Source organism: Columba livia, chromosome 1 (assembly GCF_036013475.1).
Source record: "Columba livia isolate bColLiv1 breed racing homer chromosome 1, bColLiv1.pat.W.v2, whole genome shotgun sequence".
In the NCBI taxonomy this organism is placed as follows: Eukaryota; Metazoa; Chordata; class Aves; order Columbiformes; family Columbidae; genus Columba; species Columba livia.
Window position 1 is genome coordinate 118,567,060 of NC_088602.1, and position 20,969 is coordinate 118,588,028.

The 20,969-nt window shown below is 43.2% G+C and overlaps 1 protein-coding gene across 1 annotated transcript; it reads right to left on the bottom strand.

Annotated features, from left to right (window-relative positions):
• Window positions 1-87: 87 nt before the first annotated feature.
• On the bottom strand, window positions 88-20,707 carry LOC102095504 (PI-PLC X domain-containing protein 1). Its single transcript, XM_065074898.1, is given in 8 exon segments — window positions 88-1,665; window positions 1,667-1,923; window positions 3,232-3,415; window positions 7,050-7,205; window positions 8,362-8,490; window positions 12,729-12,865; window positions 16,344-16,486; window positions 20,690-20,707. Coding segments are annotated over 7 exon segments (1,044 nt in total). The 5' UTR covers window positions 16,456-16,486; window positions 20,690-20,707; the 3' UTR covers window positions 88-1,596.
• Between the last annotated feature and the right edge of the window lie 262 nt (window positions 20,708-20,969).

Sequence of the window (20,969 nt, forward strand, 5' to 3'; positions counted from 1 at the left end):
GTTACCTGAGTTGCAAATTACTACTGGGAATGAATAAAACAGTTACTATCATCACAGAAAGGAGAAGCAAAACAATTTCAGTCCATATTACACAAAGAGATCAAGTTTTATTAGATAGAGTAACAAAGCCACTTGATGGTACAAAAGATAGGCAGAAAAACATTCTGAGGGTGTGTAAATTAACACTTCATGCAGGTAGTGACTCAGAAAAAACAAACACCTGAATGACTGCTCAATACGAAGTACACAGAGGTAAGAACAAGGATTAAAAGGATAAAAAGCACTGTGTAAAAAAAAAAAAAGGCATTTAGAAAGTCCTACTTAATTGCAAGAGATTGCATGAGGAGGTAGCATCTTAGCCCTTCCTGCTGAGAAGTCTCAGGTAGGTTTGGTCCAATGTCAGGTAGCAGTTGATGTCAAACTCATGCAAACCCCTATTGCAAACGCTAATATCTTGCCAGACATTTGAACTCAGCTTTTGCATATAAAGTGCATCTAAAAAGTGAGGTATATTGATGAAGCTGCATAGTGAACTTTATACAATCCCTCTTTCTGTTTTAGTCCTGATGCTTGCAGTTTCTGTTACCTTCATGATCATCTGTTATTGCACAGTTCATTTTAAAAATAGAAAAATAAGATTAATATGCAATGGCAAACAACATAAATCCCCTATTTTTTACATAAGCAGAAAACCTTATTGAGAGGAAAAGTAACTATAGAGTTACTAAAATAGGTAAATACATGATCAGTTGTGAAATTCTAAATCAGCATGACAGAAGCCAAGAACCTGTAATTTTAGGGCAGTCCGAGATTAGGTAAGCAATTGGTTTTATATATGTTTATTTTCAATGTAAGGCATATTTTGGCTACACCTAATAAAATATATTTCACTATCACAGACAAAACTGTCCAGGGGCCTAGTTCTGTTATTGTCATCACTGCAGAACCAGAATGAGTGATAAAAATAGTACGTGTTCAAATAAACACGCCTCTTACAAACCATGGAAAATGTTGTGACTACCCTGTTGGTACAGGGCTCACAAACGGATGCTCAGCACAGAACAACAGTGCAGCTGCTTCTAGATCTCTAATGTTAATGATGTATCAGTGTATATATAAAAATCATGTCAGATAGGATTGTCAATACAGTAGGTTTGATATATCAAACATTTTTAAACTGATCCTATTGTATTTTTAAAACAAACTATGAAACAGACAAGTCAGTTTCACAGCGATATAAAATCCTGAGAACTGCGGTTGCAAGCACTGCAGAATATCTTTACAATTATAAGAAAGATATCAAAGAATTCATGCAGCTACAGACATATTTCTTCTTCTTGCTCATACATAAAATAGGATTAAGTTCTTAGGACTTTCAATATTGCCAACTGTTGCAAAATCTAAGCACTTGCAAGTAAATTATACATAAACCATAGTTTTTCAGAGATTTCAGCCAGGTCTGCCTGCTCACTTTTCTCTGAAAAGGCCTTGAAACCCTGATGATGTTGAGAGCACTTTTGCTGTTGGGTCTTTAAAACATCCCTGGTTTGTTAACTGGACCTTTATGGGATCCAGGATGTTCAAACCAGGACGCATTTAATGCAGACAAAGCATTTTCAGCTTTTCACAGTTAAGAAGACGAGAATGAAATGCTATTTGTTCCAGCCCCTTTACTTTGACAGTGTAATGGAGGATTAATTTTTGTGTTGAGTTCTATCACATCTTTGACAAAATCATTGTTTCCTATGAAGTCTCCAGCAATGATGTTAATACATTCTTTTTTTGGTCCTGGATATTGCTGCTTTATCCAGATTTTCAAGCATGGAAGACCCCGGAGTGTCATTTTCTTCAATGATCCAAATGGATGTAGGAGAATATACCTTAAATTTTCAGTAAGGTTAATCCCCGCTACAAAGAATTTTTCTGAAACAAAAATCAGAAAGTGATACATTAAATATTCCTTTGAGGAGAACAGAAGCTGCTCAGCACTGCATTAACTCCAGATCTCCTTCCTCTAGGAATCATTAAAATATCAACTTTAAAATATTTCTTTGTTGTTTCATATCCCTAGAACTGTTTCAGTAGACTGTCTCCCCTTCCTGCAATTGCATACTGTAGTATAATAAAGGGTTACTGACCCAAGCTTGGTTATTGAACCATTCAATTTTAGCTAAATTTATCTAGATAATTCATTGCAGACTAAAGGTTCTTCACTGGCTAGTTCTCTTTCACAAATTATGTTTTTTTCTGCTTCCAAATGCTTAGCTCTCCCCCATAACAAATAGGAACTCAGGGTGCACCTGCACAAGCATTTTCCTTTGGCTGCGGCGTCTGCGTTTGAAGCATTTCTCCTCTGCATCACCTCATGTGTACACATCACAGAGCTGCGGCAGAGGTTACAAACTGAATTTCATACAAACCTAGAATCATAGAATAGTTTGTCCTAGAAGGGACCTTCAAAGGCCACCTAGTCCAACCCCCTGCACTGAGCAGGGACATCTTCAACTAGATCAGGTTGCTCAGAGCCCCATCCAGCCTGGCCTGGAATGTCTCCAGGGATGGGGCATCTACCACCTCTCTGGGAAACCTGGGCCAGTGTTTCACTGCCCTCAGTGTAAAAAATTTCTTCTTCACATCTAGCCTGCATCTCCCCTTTTTTAGTTTAAAACCATCACCCCTTGTCCTGTCACAACAGGCCCTGCTAAAAAGTCTGTCCCCATCTTTCTTACAGGCCCCTTTTCAGCTCAGACTATACCAGTGTGCTTGAGCACTGCTGCTTCCTAAGGTAGCTACAGCCTCACGCACCATTCTTGTAGGAGTTTCTTTTCACAACAAGGGTTAGTATAATGCATTTCCCTCATCATCAGCACTGCCTAAAGCAGCAAACACAGGACTGAGGTAGTAGACTCCCACCTGTGAGAAGGGCACAACAGCACCAGCTAGCTCTTCCGTGCTGAGGGCTTCTTTTCCATGGGATTGCGCAAGTGAAGCGGCTGCCACAATTTATGTAGCCTATGCATGTACATACACTGATGCGTGTATTTGCAGCACCGAAGATGAACGTTGCACTTGCCCATGAGTGGGCAGGACACTCAGCAACGTGGGCACATCTTGTGCACACAGCGTGCACAAAGTGGTTATATCCCTTAATGCCATGAACACCCAACTTCCTATCCGTTTTTCACTGCTGTACATGCCCCTTGTTTCCCCCGAGCGACCCATTGTGCCTACCTGGACGGCCCATCCGCTTCATGCGCTCCAAATAGTGGATAAGAGCACGAGTGGTCGTTTTGTTTCCCCACCAGTACGGGATAATGGGCCACAGCTCACAGTGCTTCTCCACTTCCACACCCTCTTCGTACGAGACTATAACCTGATGGCCACGTTGCCACATGGTCCGCAGCGTCGGCACCACCTATAAGAAAGCGTGCCCGGGTTGGAGTCAACAACACAGCAGGGTCCCCAGAGTTCAAAGACTGACATGCGACGTCGCCTTGGTAAAGGCACAGATTCAGTTCGAATAAAGCTTTTAAACGTGCAACCCAGTAGGACGTAGGCTGGGTTACAAGCTGCAGGGGCAACAGGAGCCTGGAAACCTTGGTAGATTTCTCCTTTCCTCAGTTCAACCATGGTAAAGCACATAATTTAAGGTTTTACACCTGCGTAACAAGAAACCAACCCTGTGTTGGCCTTCTTGCACATACCGCCGCTGAAAATTTGTTGGTAGAGGAAGACACAGGCCACTTGGTGAAGGAGGTAGGAGTGGGGCAGAGCCCTACACCAGGGGTATCCAACTCATTTTCACTGGCGTCACATCAGCCTGGCGGTTGCCTTCAAAGGGCCGAATGTAATTTTAGGATCATATAAATGTAGGAGTAGTCACATTTACACTGTAGTTACATTGACACCCCTGCCCTACACCCAGCTGTAGGAATACAGACACAGATAAGCAGGAATGCTTTTGGCAAATGCCTCACATTGATCCAAATTTGTAACTGCAGCCATCAAAGAAAATTTAACTGCTTAAACGCTCAATGCAAGTCTTCAAGATGTATGTTAATTCTGATTTGCCTAAGTGGAAAGGTTCTGAAATTGGGGTGCCCAAGACATTTTGAATTGAGAGAGGGGAAGACTTGAGTCAGAAACATCAGACAGACAGGCTGAAACAGGCCTGTTAAATCTTAGTGTTTCAATATGAAATGACGTTTTCCTACCCTCAAAAGTTACCATCAGACAGACTTGAGGCCCTCTGACTAGTTTCATTTGCAAAACCAACACATTTAACAGGTATTTTTAAAAATAATGTTGTGGTTAAAAGCTATGTGTTGCTTGTGAAAAGAAAATGGTGGCTTTTTGATGTTCCAATTAACTTTTTAATTAAAATAAAAGCCAAAGGCAGTTGAAAATGCTTTATGTAGATCTTTGAAGAGAGCAAAGAATTGAATGATCATGGGAATCCCTCTTACTTATCTGAGAAAGAGAGTGCAAGCCCCAATTAGGTCAGAAAATACTGCAAAATTAAGACACAAACTACTCAAACTACAAAAATCTATGGTTGGCAGAAGCCTTTGCTTCACTCGAGCTGCCTTTCTAAAGCTGGTACCTCTTCAAAAAAAAAAAAACAACAAACAGTATGTGGGATAAGAGCCAAAAAAAAATGTATCAGAAATGTGTACATGAGCACAGGTGCTTATTTTGCAAACAAAGCAGAAATAAAACTGTAGATGTCTAACAAGGGATTTTTAAACTCTAGTAATCCAGATCAAAGGAAGATACCTTGAATAGTTAAGGCAATTAAAATTTTAAATGCAATGTAATGTTGTCATGCTGTGGCATGGGCAGTACTACATACAGATCCCTATTGAGCATTTGCTTCATAAATACTGTGCCACTTTTGTACAATGACAGAGCTGCGGTCTTGAAAGACAGTTAATATGAGATTATTTTAGAATAAGTGAGCGTACATTTGGTTATTTGGTGTTAAATCTGAATCTATGATCCTGAAAAACCCCACAGCTGCCAAACCTGAAATGATATCACTTGCAAAAATTGTGAGATCTGTTGTGCTGATCACAGACCCCATAGAATCAAAGTGTTCCTGCTTGAGGGAAGTACTTGGCTTCTTTTTTCTTGAGTGCCTTTCCTCCCTCCCCCTGGACACCACTCAGAAATGTTTTTCTTTCATCAGTCAGGTGATCTCAAACCATTCATTTATCACCTTTGTTCAACAAACTATCAGCAGCAGCTTGTCCCTTTTGCAATTAATAACGTTTTTTCTTTTTAGGAGCTGGCCATGTGTCTGAAAGCAAATTTGACCATCTTCTCCAGTATCATTCTGCTCATCCAGGACTTACGACTTACACACCCTAGTTATTTGCAGAAACAATAAAACAGTGTTACTCAAATCTTCTGTTATTCAGCTGAGACCTGGATCTTCACAATTCTCTAGTTTTGCTGAGAATTGTTCTATTTTAACTCTGCTGTACAAAATGCTTTGAAATGGTAATACTCACACACTACTGATACAACAGCTTCAAAGGCTGAATTCCAATCTCAAACAGGGTCATCATCATCCTGCACCCCTCACATCTCCAGAGAAAACCCTCTGTTCCTGTGCATCTTTGAAATGTTAATTGTTTAACTGCTAAAAGATCTCACACCTTGTAAAAAAAAAAAAAGAGGAAGCTAAACAATCTCAACTTCTACAATTTAGCAATCGCATTATTTCTGATTATTTAAATTAAGGCCTTTCTGGAGGTTTGAGTGAGTGAAAGCATACTAGGCTTGTCTGAAGGTCAGCTCCAGCTCATGTTCAGGAAAGAAAGTCAATGCCTCCAGAAATGCACTGAGGGCAAAGATGCTCTTAAGAGGGACCTCAACAGGCCGGAGACATGGGCTGACAGAAACTTCACAAAGATCAACAAAGGCAAAATCCTGCACCTGGATGGACTAACCCTACGCATGATGACAGACCAGGGGTAGGTGGGTAGGAATCTTCTTTGCAGCAAAGGACCTGGGGGTCCTAGTGGACACATGAGCCATCAATGTGCCCTTGTGGCAAAGGTCGACTGCAAACTGGCCTGTATTTGTAAAGGCATGGACAGCAGGTCAAGAGAAGGGGTTATTCCCTTTTCTTTGGCACTTGTGGGACTGCATCTTAAGTATTGTGTCCAGCTGCGGCTTCTCCACTATGAAAAAAAGTCATTGACATGCTGTAGTGAGTCCAGCAGCATGCCACCAGAGTGAGCAGAGGCTGGAGTGACGCTCAAGGACAGACTGAGAGAGCTGGGTCTGTTCAACATGAGGAAGAGAAGATTATGGACAGATCTTACTGCTGTCTGCAAATACCTAATGGACAGATGTAGTGAAGACTCCTCAGACATGCACAGCAAAAGGATGAAGGTCAGCAGACACAAGTTAGAGCAAAAGAGATTCTGACCAGATAGATACAAGGAAAACACGTTTACTGTGAAAGCGGTCAAATTTTGGACCAGGTTGCACAAAAAGTTTGTGGAATCTCCATCCTCAAAGATGTTTAAGAGTGGATGGGACACAGCCCAATGTAATTTTGAGGCTGGTCCTGCTTTGCATGACGGGGCTGGACCAGATGACCTCCAGAGGTCACTTGCAACCTAAATTATGACAGATATAATAAAAGAATAATTTCTAGTTATTGCTGTGAAAAGGCAGAAAATTGATTCTTTAAATTCTATGAATATAGTATGGACTATATTTATAACAGACACACCTTTTTTTTTTAATCACAACTCAGATGGCACAGTGTACGACAGTTGTGTCCATTCTATTGTCCTACAACTCAACAGACATGACAGTCAAATTTCATTCCCTCCTCCACAATGTGAGATGTAGATTGGCTTTTTCTCCTCAATTTTGTTAGGTAATGACCTATCTCTGATGCAGAAAATGTTACTTTTTCTAGGTTAAAAATACAGTGAAAGTAGAACATACCTAAAAATTTGGAATCGGAGATCTCAACATAATATATCACTCTTAAAAAAAGAAAGATAAAAAAACAATGTCATACTTACATTTCTGGGACACAGTTTACACTGGAAAATCTCTTTTATACAGGCAGTCAGATGACAATGAAGTCTCCTGGTTAATCCATCAAAATTCCTGCAGGCTAAGATAACAACTTCCTGAGGATGAGTTTCCAACCACCTTAACACTTCCCACAGAACATCCTATAAGAGAGAGTCACCACAACTTAGAAAACCATCTATGCTATGGAGGGAAAAGGAGATAAAACAAAAAACTGATGGTGGGCTAGACTCACATTCACAATAATAATAAAAATCAGAGTAGGTTTCTATCTGACAAGGTGGTCCATAGAGATGCATCCCAGGAAAACTTGCTTTCTGCAGGTCTGTGCTGATTTGCTTTGCATGTACACTATACTTAAAAGCTCTGTATTTTAATAATATCTACTAATCTCTTGCTGCCTAAAGGCAGGTCAGCAGTAAACCCATCTATACACAAGCTTCTTTAAGGACAAACAACATATTAGTGGCAAACTCAAAAACGGGGAAAAGCTCTGTGCTTGCTAAAACACGACAGGAACCATTTTCCCCATTTGTTATAAACACTGATAACTTCTTGAAGACCACTTGTAATTAGCAGGGTAGTCAGGCACTACATCTAACCATTTACATGAGCATGCCAGTCACCACGAAATCTCAAAACGTGAAAGGTTCAGATTCATGAGCATGAACCTGAAGTTTAGCCAGTTAGCCTACAAATGAAAAGCTGGATTAGGTGGCTGTGCCTGGCTATGCAGATCCCAGCAAATGGAAAGAAGACGTAAACCACTCCACGGTGACAAAGCACTGGCAAAGAGCAACACACAGTAGTTTCTTCACACTAGCTGACAGTAATTTCATCATGGGATCCAGATTTGAGTCTCTCTGTCTTGCAGTGAAATACTTTTTCCTCAAAAAAATCATTTCTGTGATTTGACTAGGCTTTTAGTACCCTCATTAATAACTTCTCTCCTTTCTGGAGAAACAGGATTGCCCTAGGTAGCATCCTGAGACAACACAAGATAAACCCCAGAAACACCAGGCACTTGGTAGGGGGCAGGCAGTGGAAAGCAGGCACAGCAACTCCCGTTTGGAGATTAGGAACTGATTGATGCTGAATATTACTTGCAGATGCTGAAACTAACCTCCAGCCCAACAACCAGCCTGTAGTTTGGCTTTCTCTAGTTTGAAGTCCTCACATTAGAGAAACAAATAAGCTAACCAGAAAACCTTGGGCCAGCATTTTCAGATTATAATGTCATTTAAATAAAAGAAACAACACTAGTTTTATAGCCACCCCAACAGGAACAAAGGACAATACCTGTACAGTAACAGTTGTGTAAACCATATGCACAAAATACAAATTCATAGATGGATCATCAGCCTTGTGGGCAATCCTGAAATCCAGATATCTAACTCCAGCCTCAAGTTGCTCCGTCACAGTCAGTACCTGAAAGGTGAAACAGAAGACAAAGGTGCTGAGAGCTTGGAACCAATTTGTTCCTTTAGTTTAGAAAGCTGGAAGATGAGTACAAGGTTAGCCCTATGACATCTTTCACAGGTCTTTCATATCTTTAAAATGGAACTACATGGCTGCAAGTCACACTTAGAAATATTTTACTCTCTGACAAGAGGGATCCCCATTTTCCTGTGGCATATACTGCAGGTATGGACTAGATCAGTTTCAGACCTCTGCCCCTGCTGTGTTCTGAAAGTTAAAGATCTGTTAACCTGTGCATAAACATACAATAACTCTTCACAAGACTATCTGTATGAACAAAAATAGCAGGATCAGCACCTTAGAAACGCTGTATTTATTTTATTAGATCAAAGACTTTAGCATGGTTGTCTCTGTGGAGCTCAGTCATCCCCAGCAGAAGGAAAAACAAAACCAGAAAAAAAGTACCAGCTATTGTTCTTTTTTTCAGGATCAAGTATATTTAGAAGTTTGAATTAACCTGTAGAAGTCTCACAAAACAGAGGTCCTTCTCTGTTTTTGCCTTCTGTGGCAGAATGCAACCCCCCTCCCTCCTTCAGTATGGCACATCTCCCTCTTCCTCTGCTACTTGAGGCTAACAGCTTCTTTTGTTTGGCCCCAGAGCACCCTGGCTCCTGGGACATTAGAAGAAGGGAGTGCCGAGGCACACTGAGCCGCGCCCAGTGTGGGGGATGTTTGGAGGCTTCAGGGGCACCCACAGCCAGTGTGGGGGTGCAGAGAAGCTCCCAGAATGCCTACAGTCAGATCTGATCAGCCAATATAAAAACGGGACTCTCGTCGAGACTCCGCCCATTGTCGCGGGTCTCTCGGAGCACGAGCAAGATGCTGCCACCGAGAGCCGCCCTCCCCGGGATGGGGACTGCGCTTGCCTCGCCGCCACGGCTGTGAGTAAAACTTCTCGCAGGATTGTGAGTATATTTATACTTTTCGTGCACATATGCACGTATAACTTTCCGCGCTCCATATGAGCGCGTGTAAAATTAATCCTCGCAGAATCGCAGGTGTATTTTCTTTCCGTGCACAAGTACTTTATTTCCTCGCACAATCGCGAGTGGCCGCCGAGAGCCCCTCGCACAATCGCGAGTGTATTTTCCTCCCGTGCTTCCACATAAGCACGTGTAGGATTCCGTGCACATTTGCACGTGTAAAATAACTCTCGCAGGACTGCGAGCGTATTATAAATTTACTCTCGCGGAATCGCGAGTGTACACTTTCCGTACTCACTACGAGTACGTGTATCTCTTTAAACATAATCCCGCACCGTGTTTAGGCAAGTGTGTACTCCTTCGGGACTCGGGGACGGCTCCGGCATTGTTTTGGGTGAAGCCACGTGCATGCACTCTGTGGACCGCCTGTTGGTTATATCAGTGGCTGCCCCTCAAATAATCTTCCTCAACTGATATCCGAACCTGTATTTAAGTCACTTTTGGAGTGCTAAAACCCTGTTCCTCGCCGGTCTAATAAAAGTTGGTTTTGGACCTTGTTGTCCCTTAAATTGACCTGTGGGTTGCCCCCGTGACACCTTCCCTTGGACCTCTTCTACTGGATTTGCAGGCTGAATGGAACAGGTGATAAAGTGGAATTTCTGGGGCAAAAAGTCCCAAATGATATGTCTCTTATCTATATAAAGGCTCTCTTTGCAAAAGAAAATAGAATCAATTTAATTAACTGCATTTTAAACATTATTTTGTCTCAGACAAACCTGCTATGGACAACACTATTAAATTTCAGATAGAATACACTGGACTGATTTAAGTCAGAAAGGATTCAACAAATGCAAAATCAACACAAGGTGTTGCGTCTGAATAACTACATTTGTAGCTTCAGTGACAAGACAGAGCCTCAACACATGGCAGAATGCTCACCTTGCCTAGCTTCAACCATCCAACTTCATGTTCTTAGGACAGCAATATACTCCCCTGGGCTGCACCTGAGCTGCCGGGCTGGGGAGCAGTCCAGCCCTACGTGCCCCAGGGTGCAGGCACTGCGGTGGCTTGGGCCACCAGCCCCCTCCGGGCCTGCTTGGTCCCACCAGGCTGAAGCAGTGGAAGGACTGATCCATGCCCAAGTTCCACCTTCGCCTGGAGTGCACAGAGATGGGAATACATATGGCTGTGGGTCATGTGTAACCTTTGTAGCCAGAAAAAGCACCAGATGAAATAGACACTCTGAACTGCCCTTTGGATTAACTTCTCTCTTTCCATTGACTGCATGGGAAAACTAGACAAATTAGACTCCCTAATTAGTTACCTGGATTTGGATACTGAATTAGACAGCATGAATGCTGCCAACAGGGGTAAAACTTGAGAGGAAGCCTTGGGAAGCAATGCTGCTCAGTGCTGCAACCTCACGCCAGAGTGGGAGTTATATATCTGATGTCAGTCATTGCACAGGAAAGATCTGGGCCTCTAGACTAACACGCGTAACAGCCAGGGCTCAAGCCAGGCACTGCCTCCAAGGCAATGGGCCATCCAGGAACCTATGGGTCCTACCATCAGTAGGACTCCTCGGTGTCTGTTCTGGATACCCATGTATGGTGTCACCTCCTCCCAAAGAGAACTCAAGCACTGCAGAGCTAAGGAGGGGCAGGACCGCAGCTGTGCCTCTTTCCCATCAGCACAGGGCCACTTCCCACTCATCATGCTGGGTTTAGACCAGAAGATGACCATAATGATGTAAGGATCTTGCTTGTCACCAACAGGGTCACCTCACTGCCCAGCAGCCCACAAATTAGGAGGTATCTACATCTTTCATTGGCTGAAGTCCCAATGCAAAAAGCAGCTCCAGACAAGGTGCTGTGCTGAGTACCTTTCCATATCAACTCATCACCGCCCTTACATATTTGGTATCTAGTAGCATCCAACACTACAGTTGGCCAGGGCTGCTCAAACATAGAAGAAGCCTAGGCATAATTATTGCCATTTATCAATTATTCCGTTTTAGTTCCCCAATAATGAACTACTCCTTCAATAAGAACAAAAGTGAAAATATTTTTGGTACCTCTTTGATGCTTGGAAAGTCTGTTTTTTAGAAAAATCTTCAAAAGCTCTAGCTTAAATCATGATCCCAAATTTTGTCTTTGTCTTTTGTCTTGTGAGGAACAAAGAGATAACCATTAGCTTAATATTTAGACATTTAAAAAAATAAAATTAACATTACGTGAAGGACCACACCTTCATTCTCTTAATAGTTATAGAAAAAAAATCCCCTTCAACAAGATCTTTGTCTCTGCTGGTGGGTGACATATGTACACAATACAGATGGGGAAAACAACTGACATCTTGCACAACGGTGATAGTAAAATGGCAAGCATTACCTTCTGAACAAAGTATAGGAGAAAAATCTCTTTTGATTATCATAATATTAAGTGTTATTTGTAACAACAATAAACATACAAAAAAGAAGATGAGTTTCTAGTATCAAGTGGTCAGCTTTAAGTATCACCTTTGTCTGTGTATCATCCCTGCCTCACATACATGCTTTTTCCCCACAAAAGAAGATTTTATATGTATTGGCATCTATCTCATACTGCAATGTGCTGCTTGTGGATGTGACAGAGTTAACTTTCTTCACAGTAGCTAGTATGGTGCTGTGTTTTTGATTTGTGCTGAGAAAAGTGTTGGTAACACAGGGATGCTTTAGCTGTTGCTGAGCAGGGTGTTCACAGAGTCAAGGCTTTTTCTGCTTTTCACACCACCCCACTGGTGAGGAGGCGGGAGGTACACAAAGAATTGGGAGGGGAAGAAGAAGGAGGAAGTAGGAATGTTTGGAGGGATGGTGTTTGTCTTCCCAAGTAAACTGTTACACATGATGGAGCCCGGCTTTCTTGGAGATGGCTGAACACCTGCCTGCCCATGGGAAGTAGTGAATGAATCCTTGTTTTGCTTTGTTTGCATGTGTGGCTTTTGCTTTGCCTATTGAACTGTCTTTATCTCAACCAACAAGTTTTCTTACTTTTATCCTTCTGATTCTCTCCCCATTTCCACTGGGGAAATGAGTGAGCAGCTGCGTGGGGATTGGTTGCTGGCTGGGGTTAAAACACAACACCCAAGCACAGTATCTCATCAGAGCACAGATTTCTGGGCAACAGGCTATTCTTTCATTGTGCACAGAGGGTGTGACTGCTCTCAGCACAGCAGCACAAGCTTGAGCTTTGCCCAGGCCTGATGAGAACACCAGACAACACTTACCTGAGTTGTAGACCACTTCATGATAATGGGATGCACAATACAGGGCATACATTTGTTTAAAAGCTTCACCAGCTTGGATTCATTGCTACTAACAGCAGAACTTTTATCCAAGCAGTAGGTCATAGTGTCGTGACTCCCTGTGGAATACAAAAATAAATGTACAGAAAATGTCACTCGTTAACTACTCAAGCACCACAATAGATGGTTATATTGTGTGCGCACACCTGACATGCCACCCCATTTCCAAATCACACATCCATATTGCCTGACAGCCTATGTAGTTATGGCAAAAATGTGGGCTCTTCTACACAAGTTGCTCACCTGACATTAATGAGCCTAATGCAAAATCCTCATGAAGGGAAGGCATCGAGACTTTTCAACAGAGTAGTCCCCATCTAAACTACACATCAGTGTCATTTGCCTCAAACCACAATAAAATGGCCTGTTCCAAACAACATCTCTCACTGAAGTAATTATCTTAATGTAAAAACCCACTTTTGTTCAGGAATAAATAGCTGAAGGTTGAACTTATGTAGAATTTGTCCTATTTTCAGAGCTGTCCAAATGTAGAATTTCATACTCCAATCCCATCATCTCTGCAAAGAAAAATATGGCTGAAAGCAGAAATTAATCTTCTTATGCCTTCAACTGGACCAACTCCTAACTTGACACTTTGAGCACTTATATCTTAAATATCTGGTAAAAATGCCCTCCTGGACTAAACACTCACATCCCCTAAAAAAACAACATAAGAGGTGACTGCTTGAAGATTTCAGAGGCAAATCCAAGTCTAAGTTTACATGTAATAGATGAACAAGATCCACCTTTTACAGACTTCAAAACTTACCTGACTCTTTCCAGCATAGAGAACTACACAGGGGCAGGCTAAGCATCAGAGCCAAGTACAGCCTGCCCAAATATTTGACTTCTTTGAAGACTTAATAAATCTGACACATCTCTTGCATCACATTTAGATGAAATGTGCAACTCACAATTTCTTCAGGACAGGCAACCAGTGATTTTGCTAGGTTTTTCTGTTCTATTATTTCTTCTACGTTTATAAAGCATCAATAAGAAAAGCTAACAACTCGGTGAAGTGACTCACTGGGATCTTTACAAAGCATGTGCAAGGAATTTCCATATCATTTTGGTTTTAAGCCTTCTGCCAAACAAGTTGTTCACTGGTCCTAGGAACTGCCTTCTTGAATGGTCAGTCTAACTGGTGCCAATGGCAATATTTCTAGTAGCCAAAGAAAAAGGACACTTGAAACAAAGGATATTATTTGAAACTGTCAATTATAGTTGAATGTATCACTCAAGTTTTTCACCTTTGAAAAGCAGGTTTCTGTCTATTTTCCTGCTTTAAACACCCAAACCAAGATCATTGCAGATGAACAACCAATAATGAGGGCATGTGATCAAAGAAGTTTATCTTACAAGATGTAAGAGTTCAACCATTAAATACCCATAGACCAAATCCAAGTATGACAGAAGTGAACAGGATTCCATCAATGGGTGTCACACCTCTTGATGCTAATCAGCAAATGGGTAGTAACCTTTCATTTTAGGAGTCTCCCTATGATGTCAGTGAGCTAGAGTAATGAAAGGAAGATGGGCCTATCCATGACACAATGCATATGATGCAAAGATAGTGAGCTAGCAACAAACCAGGTAACTTCAGATCTTGAAGCAACATCTGCCCAGCAGCACCGTGCTGAACCTGGTGCAAATGCAACACTAATTGCTGACACTTGGCTCTGACTCCTTGTCACACTTTCGGAATGCACTCTCTTACATTTCTTGCATGCCTTGTTGTCTTCTCCATTCAACATGAGCTTCCACTTCCAAACTGGGCTTCTCCCAGTGATTGCTCCCTCTGAAAACCTGCCAGAGCTGTCTTAACCTGGTTGCCTTTGATCTGCTTTTGTTCTGGCCTGGGCTGGACCAGTTTTGTAGGTCAGCTGAACGGTCACCAAAACCTTCCAAGCTAGCAGCCTGCAATGCTCTGTAAAAGTCCTCCAGTGTTTGCTGAAATGGGCTTGTCTTCAGCTGTTCTTTTCTTCCTGCCTGTTCTCCATGCAGCCATAATCACAAGAACAACAAACGTTCACGAGAATAACAAGGTCACTGTTAGGAGAAAAGCCAGGAAGTCAAAGGCACACATCAGCAGGTCCTCAGCTTTCTACAATGTACATGAAACACCAATCTGAAAGCTTTTTAGAAACAACATGGCTCCTTTTCCACCAGAAAAAGACAATGAACATGCTACTGACTTTTTAAAGGACTTTTGCAAGAGGAAAGAGAGAAGATTAAAAAAAAGCAGGGGGAGGAAGAGGAGAATATTACCTTCTTTCTTCTCTAATAAGATAGATACTAACTTTCTTCTCTTGATGGTTAAATAAGAAAACTAGAATTTTTTATTAATATCTGTCCTGGGGTCTTCTGATGTAGGCTTTATCCAAGCAGATGTGCATTTATTTTGAAGTTAACATCAATTTAAATTACATATCCAAGAATTCACCATGAAATATGTTTCTGGGTTTCAATTTTAATCGAAACTCCACATTACATTAGTTCACGAAGGGCAGAAAAAAAAATCCACCACAGTTCTTGAGCCCTCCCAGGGCTCCACTCACTGAAGACAAGACTTGGTTTTTCCCACTATCACTCAATATATCTTTGCCAAAGTTAACCTTCAATCCTGTAGCCTACATAAAGCATTCATCTACACGCTGTGCTGCTTTCCACCCAAACTACCTGCTGTATCTACAGCTGTGAGGGAAAACATGGCCTAGACTTCTCTTCAGTACCATTTTCATTGTGGAGGCAAGGGGAATCACTCAAGAGCTGAAAGCGCTGCAGTGCCTCCCAACGTGCCAGTAAAAACAGGCACTCCCATAACTTCTTCAGACAGAAGGAGAAAAAAATAATGATCTATTCAAGGCAGCAGAGAAAAGCAATAATATGACCAAAGAAAGGCTAACAATACACAGGTCTGAATGCAGTACCAATACAGACACCAGTTACAGTGCAGCTGTATTTACCTGTAACAGAATAAACCCAGTTTTTGTAGCAGCGTCATGCAAAAAAGTCACATTCTACAATAATAAAAACATATACTAATTAAAAGTCTCCATTGTTGGTTTTTTCATACCTTCACAGCCTCTTTTAAACAGTACAAAGAAACAAATAATACAATAAAATGTTATTTCATTCCTTTTGTGACCATTCTATCATGTAAGAAATGGTAAGAGCAAATTAGGAAAATCTCACCATTGCCCAGATAAGCAAATGTTCAGATTATTAACACTGATCTGACAAGATGATGCACGTGGATCACAAAAAAGTCCCTCTTTCCTTCCCTCAAAAAAAAAAAAAAAAAAAAAACCCACCACACAACCTTTTTCACACCCCACCACCCCCCAAGAAACCCCAAACATTACAGACCAAAAGTATTCATATGCACACATATGTCACACAAACCCTCCCCCAAGCCCTTCTCCCACACACTGACCCAAATAATAAAGGTAACCATCCTGAAATGGGACAAACAGGATGTTCCAATGTTTAAATGACATGCCAACAAAACAGCAGAGAACAAAAGTTAATCTTTACCTGGAAGAGCTAAGTTATAGAGGGGAATGTCCCAGAGCTTTTCCGGTAGTTGTGACATCCATTGAGCATTTTCATGGCACATGCGAATGGAGGTTTGCAAAGGGCCTTCCATTAGTGCCTGTTCTAGGACTTCATAGGATATTCTGTGAGGAAAAAAAAAATAAAGAAAAAAAAAATAAACCATTGCACACACTGTGGTTGAATTAATGCCACTGCACCTGTGCAGAACAGATTTATACATACTATCAATCTGCAGCCCTTCTCTCAAGTAGTTGCAGAAAAATGTCAAGAGCTTCTCAGCCACAACACACACTGTTTTTGATAACACTGTCTCCCAGCACAATGCCAAGGGAGCATTCAAGCTTCGAGCTTGTAAATTGACCAACTGAAAGGAAAAATAGAGCCAAGACAAATACATGCAGCTTTGTTGGCATGGAGAAATGACTACCTGCATTGGCTATTGCAACATCATGAGGAGCAACCTACCTCCTGAGTGAAATAACACCTGTTCCCTGACGCTTTGCAGCCCCGGGAACAGGACAGGGGCTGAGTCTGCCATGCTTAGGTCCCTAGAGAACTCTTACCTCGAAGCACCAATTCAGCTGTCACAACAATACCTCTATGAAAAGCCCTGACAAAGATATCGGGTCATGCTGGCTTCTGGGGTCAAAGAGGAAAATTTCCATCTTCTTATTCCCTCTTTTGAGAAGATCTCTTGATGTCTGTTCTTATCACCCTCCTACTGAGCCCATGATCACAAGTACTTCAGTTTGGCCAGACCTTCCGGAAAACCACTCTTTAACTGTTTTTGGATATAAGCCTCTTTGGGATCTTCTCCAAAAATTGTGATGGTCATGCAGGAATGCCAGTGGATGAAAACCAGCTCTGAGAAATCACTAGGCCTACTAGAGTTATCCTATTAACTTTTCATTTTATGTTCTCCTGAATGATGCAGAACATGAAGACAAGCTCTCCATGCCTTTTTTTTTTTCTCTAGACTTTTCCTGAAGTTCAGGTGATGCTTTAGGGATGAAAGTCTTCTGTCTTCTCACTGTTTTCAAGGCTTTAGCTATTTCTTTCACAGCTGTGTAGTAGCACATTTTCTTTTAGATCATGACACAGTGATTATCTACACTAATATTCCTTCTTGTCTGCTACAGCAATGGCAGTCAGATATGTATTTGTACAGGTTTTGTGCTCTGCCAAACATCCTCACTGGTCCCTGGTCCCTTTTGCTGTATCTTAGCACATTCATTCCTGAGATTGCTTTTCCCCAATGTATTCTTCAGATTGCTTCTGGGACATGGCTGGTTTTTCTGGATTTACAAGTGAGACATACTGCATATATGAAGAACATTTACTTAAACATGGCGCAATAGTTTGTTTGGGGTTTTTTTTGACATCGGGTCATCTCAAAGGCAACTTTAGGAATTGCATTCCTAAGTTTTCTGTACATACCACACAAAACAGATACAATCTGCTGTTATACCTGCCAATGCACATAGCATCACTCATCCAGCCTGCCTTGCTGTGCCTGCAGTGCGGTTTTGAACTGGTCTCTTTGAGTACAGCCATCCCAGGCAAGATAAAAATGGGACCGTGTTGTCTGAGGGAAATTCCCAGCCACCTTCGGCGCAGTGACACAGGCTGCATGTGTCCAGTGCATGACCTGTGGCTTTCCTCCTGGTGAAGAGTGGCTGCCTCAGATGTTACCCATATATATGCATAAGGCCATTGTGCAAGCAGGAAAGAAGTGGTTTAAACCCTCTCTTGCTCCCTTTCTCTCCTTACGAAAAAAAAAAAAAATGAGCCTAGTGCAGAGCCCAGTGGAAAAACTCCCATAGATTTATTTAAGGAAAATAAGAAGAGGTGCAGATCTTTTCGTCCTGCAAAGCAAACGGCCTCTATATGCCACATCTGGTATTCTTATTCTTGGAAAGAACTTCAGATCTTATGCAGATCAACTCATCCATCCTCTGTCTCTGGAATGTCACATGCTGAGCTTCTGTCTCCTGCAGACCCCTTGCTCTGCCAACGGAGGTCTGCAGCTAATCTCGTCACTTTTTGCTGGGTTTTGTGCTTCCTCAGACTTCACACCATTGGTCGCCCAGTGTCGCTCTGCTCCAGTCTACATAGCATGTAGCATCAGCATGGACGGGGGCTGCAGAAGCTTAAAACAGCGTTGCTATTCAGTAGTCGTAAAAGATTGGATAGTCTTTCTCATTCCCCAGCAACAAAGCTGTCAGAAGCTGCAAGGATGCAACACTGCAGCATTTGGCAGCATTTGTGTGGGTCCTGTAAACAGACTAGAAACCTAACAACAAGCATTGCTTTTTCTCTTTTCCTTGGGATCCGCAGCGCCCTTTCAAGAGTCTGCAGGGCTGTTTAATTCCTCTGTTTCCCAAAGCCACTCACAACCCCCAGAGTGGGCACAAAGCCCCTCCGGTGAGCAGCTGGGCCCCTGTAAGCCCTGCTTGCCAGCTACACCTCAGCCCAGCACAAGCTCCTTTGCAAGGACAGCACTCCCAGGACATATCTGAGGGTGCAGGTTTACCTACTGCCACCCTCTCCTCCTGCCACATCCTCTCACCGCCTCACTTGGGCTAACGCAGGAACAGTCTCCCAGCTACAGAAAAAAAGCTGTTTTGCTGCCGTGCTAGTCCCTTACACCAGTTCACCACCAAGTCAGGACAGCCCAGTGCTGGTCCAAGCTGAGGAGGCCCCTGGGGTGGCAGCAAGCCCTGCAGTGCACTTTGCTGGGCTGTACAACAGACCCCTCAGTGTTGCTTGGCCAAAACCCACAGGCAGCAGGTTCTCAGCCTGGCACCAGCTGCCGTCAATGTCATAGGTTCTGCAAGATCAGGACACTTCACAAGGAGGGTCCTGCTGGGCCTGGGGAAAGCCAGCAGAGAGCAGAAACAGCAAGACCAAACCATGCTGTGGTCCTGCAAACACAGACATATGAAAGAGTTGCACCTTCATCTCTTTTTCTACCCACCTCCCTCCACAGCACCCTGAGGCTGGGGATGGCAGCCACTGCTGCTGCACAGCAGGACCGGTAAGGCCATGGCTGTCTGCTGTGCAAGTGCTGTGCAGAAGCAAGTGGACCAGATTTTAGCTCAATCCTCTGCACAGTGCAAGCCCTGGTTGTTCACACCACCACCGCCAAACTCAGCCGCTACCTTGTGTTTGAGATGTAGAGTATCCTTTAGGGAGAAGCCCAGGCTTGCCTGGAGGAATGAGATTACAACTGTTACCTACTGCCTCTCATGACTAAACACCAAACTCCACAAAGGAGAACTGCATCTTTATTCCTTTTTTCAGACAGGCAAGTCCACCATACACACATTTTTACGTGATTAACTACCCTCGCTCCCCTTGTTCATGCCAGCTTTCTGACCTGACCTTGGGCAGCCTGAGCACAGGCAGCAGGTACATTCTGAGGACTCTACCGGGACACAAACAATAAATAAGCAATAAAACATGCCAGGACACGAGAGATAACCATCCTCTAACCGTAGGATCCCGAGAGCACTGGGTGGGATCCCAACCAGGGTTATGCCCAAAGTACACCTCACACACACAGCCCCACCAGCCCAGAGGGCTGGGTGACAGCCAACCACCACAACCACCACGCAGTTACAGGAAGGAGGCATAATTAATGACTGTTTGATGATGACATTAATTAAAACATTTGCTGCAGCCGACCCAGAAGCTAACAAGCATTCACGGGAATTACAGGAAACCTTTTCACGAGAGCTACCCCGGCTGCCACAGCCAGGAGCCAGCCGCCAGCCCCGCCGGCCACAGGGGCCGCGCCCCGGGAGAAGGGCTCAGCGCCCCCCACCCTGGGGACACCCCGCGGCCCGGATCCACGCCCCCAACCCGCTGCCGTACCCTACGGGGTAGACAGAATCCTCTCTCCCCGCTTTTTAAAGCCGAGTTACTTACTCCAACGGAGGATTTATGTTTCCATCTCAGCTCTTCCAGGGAGACTCGCACACCCCCGGCTCCCCCTCCCCGGGTCACCAGGCGCTGCCCTTGCCCGCCCCGCCCCGATCGGGTCAAGTGACCGCAGGTTTGAGGAAGACGAAGGAGGGGCGAGAGAGACGAGGAAGGAGCGGGGGGAGGTGGCTGTGGCTCCGTGGCGCTGCCTGCCCGGCGCAGGTGGGACGCTCAGTGGGCTGAAGGTGTAGTGCTTTGGGGGGAGCCCGTGGATAGGGGACAGGAAGGAGTGCCAAGGGGACACCATGTCATAGCATGTAGCCGTCATTTAACTGCATTTAAAACCTATTAATACAAAAAAACCCACAACTTTACACACACACATATATATATATAACTACCTTAATTGCCTGTTTTGTCCAACAGAATTTTCATTTCTTCGGTTTGCAGAGCTAATACCCAAGTCATTAATTGTTTCTCCTCCTCATTTGCTTGTACAGCATCCGTGGTGAAATTCACTCGTATATATATAATGGCACATTGCAGAAATCTAGGCAAGTTCCTCAAAAAGGTTTACTGTGTAAGGAGGCAGGAGGTAAATGAGTGAGTGGCACACAGAAGCAAATACGCAAATCCTCAGTGTGCTTTTGGAAACAGAGTCTTCTCAGTCTTCCCAGAGGC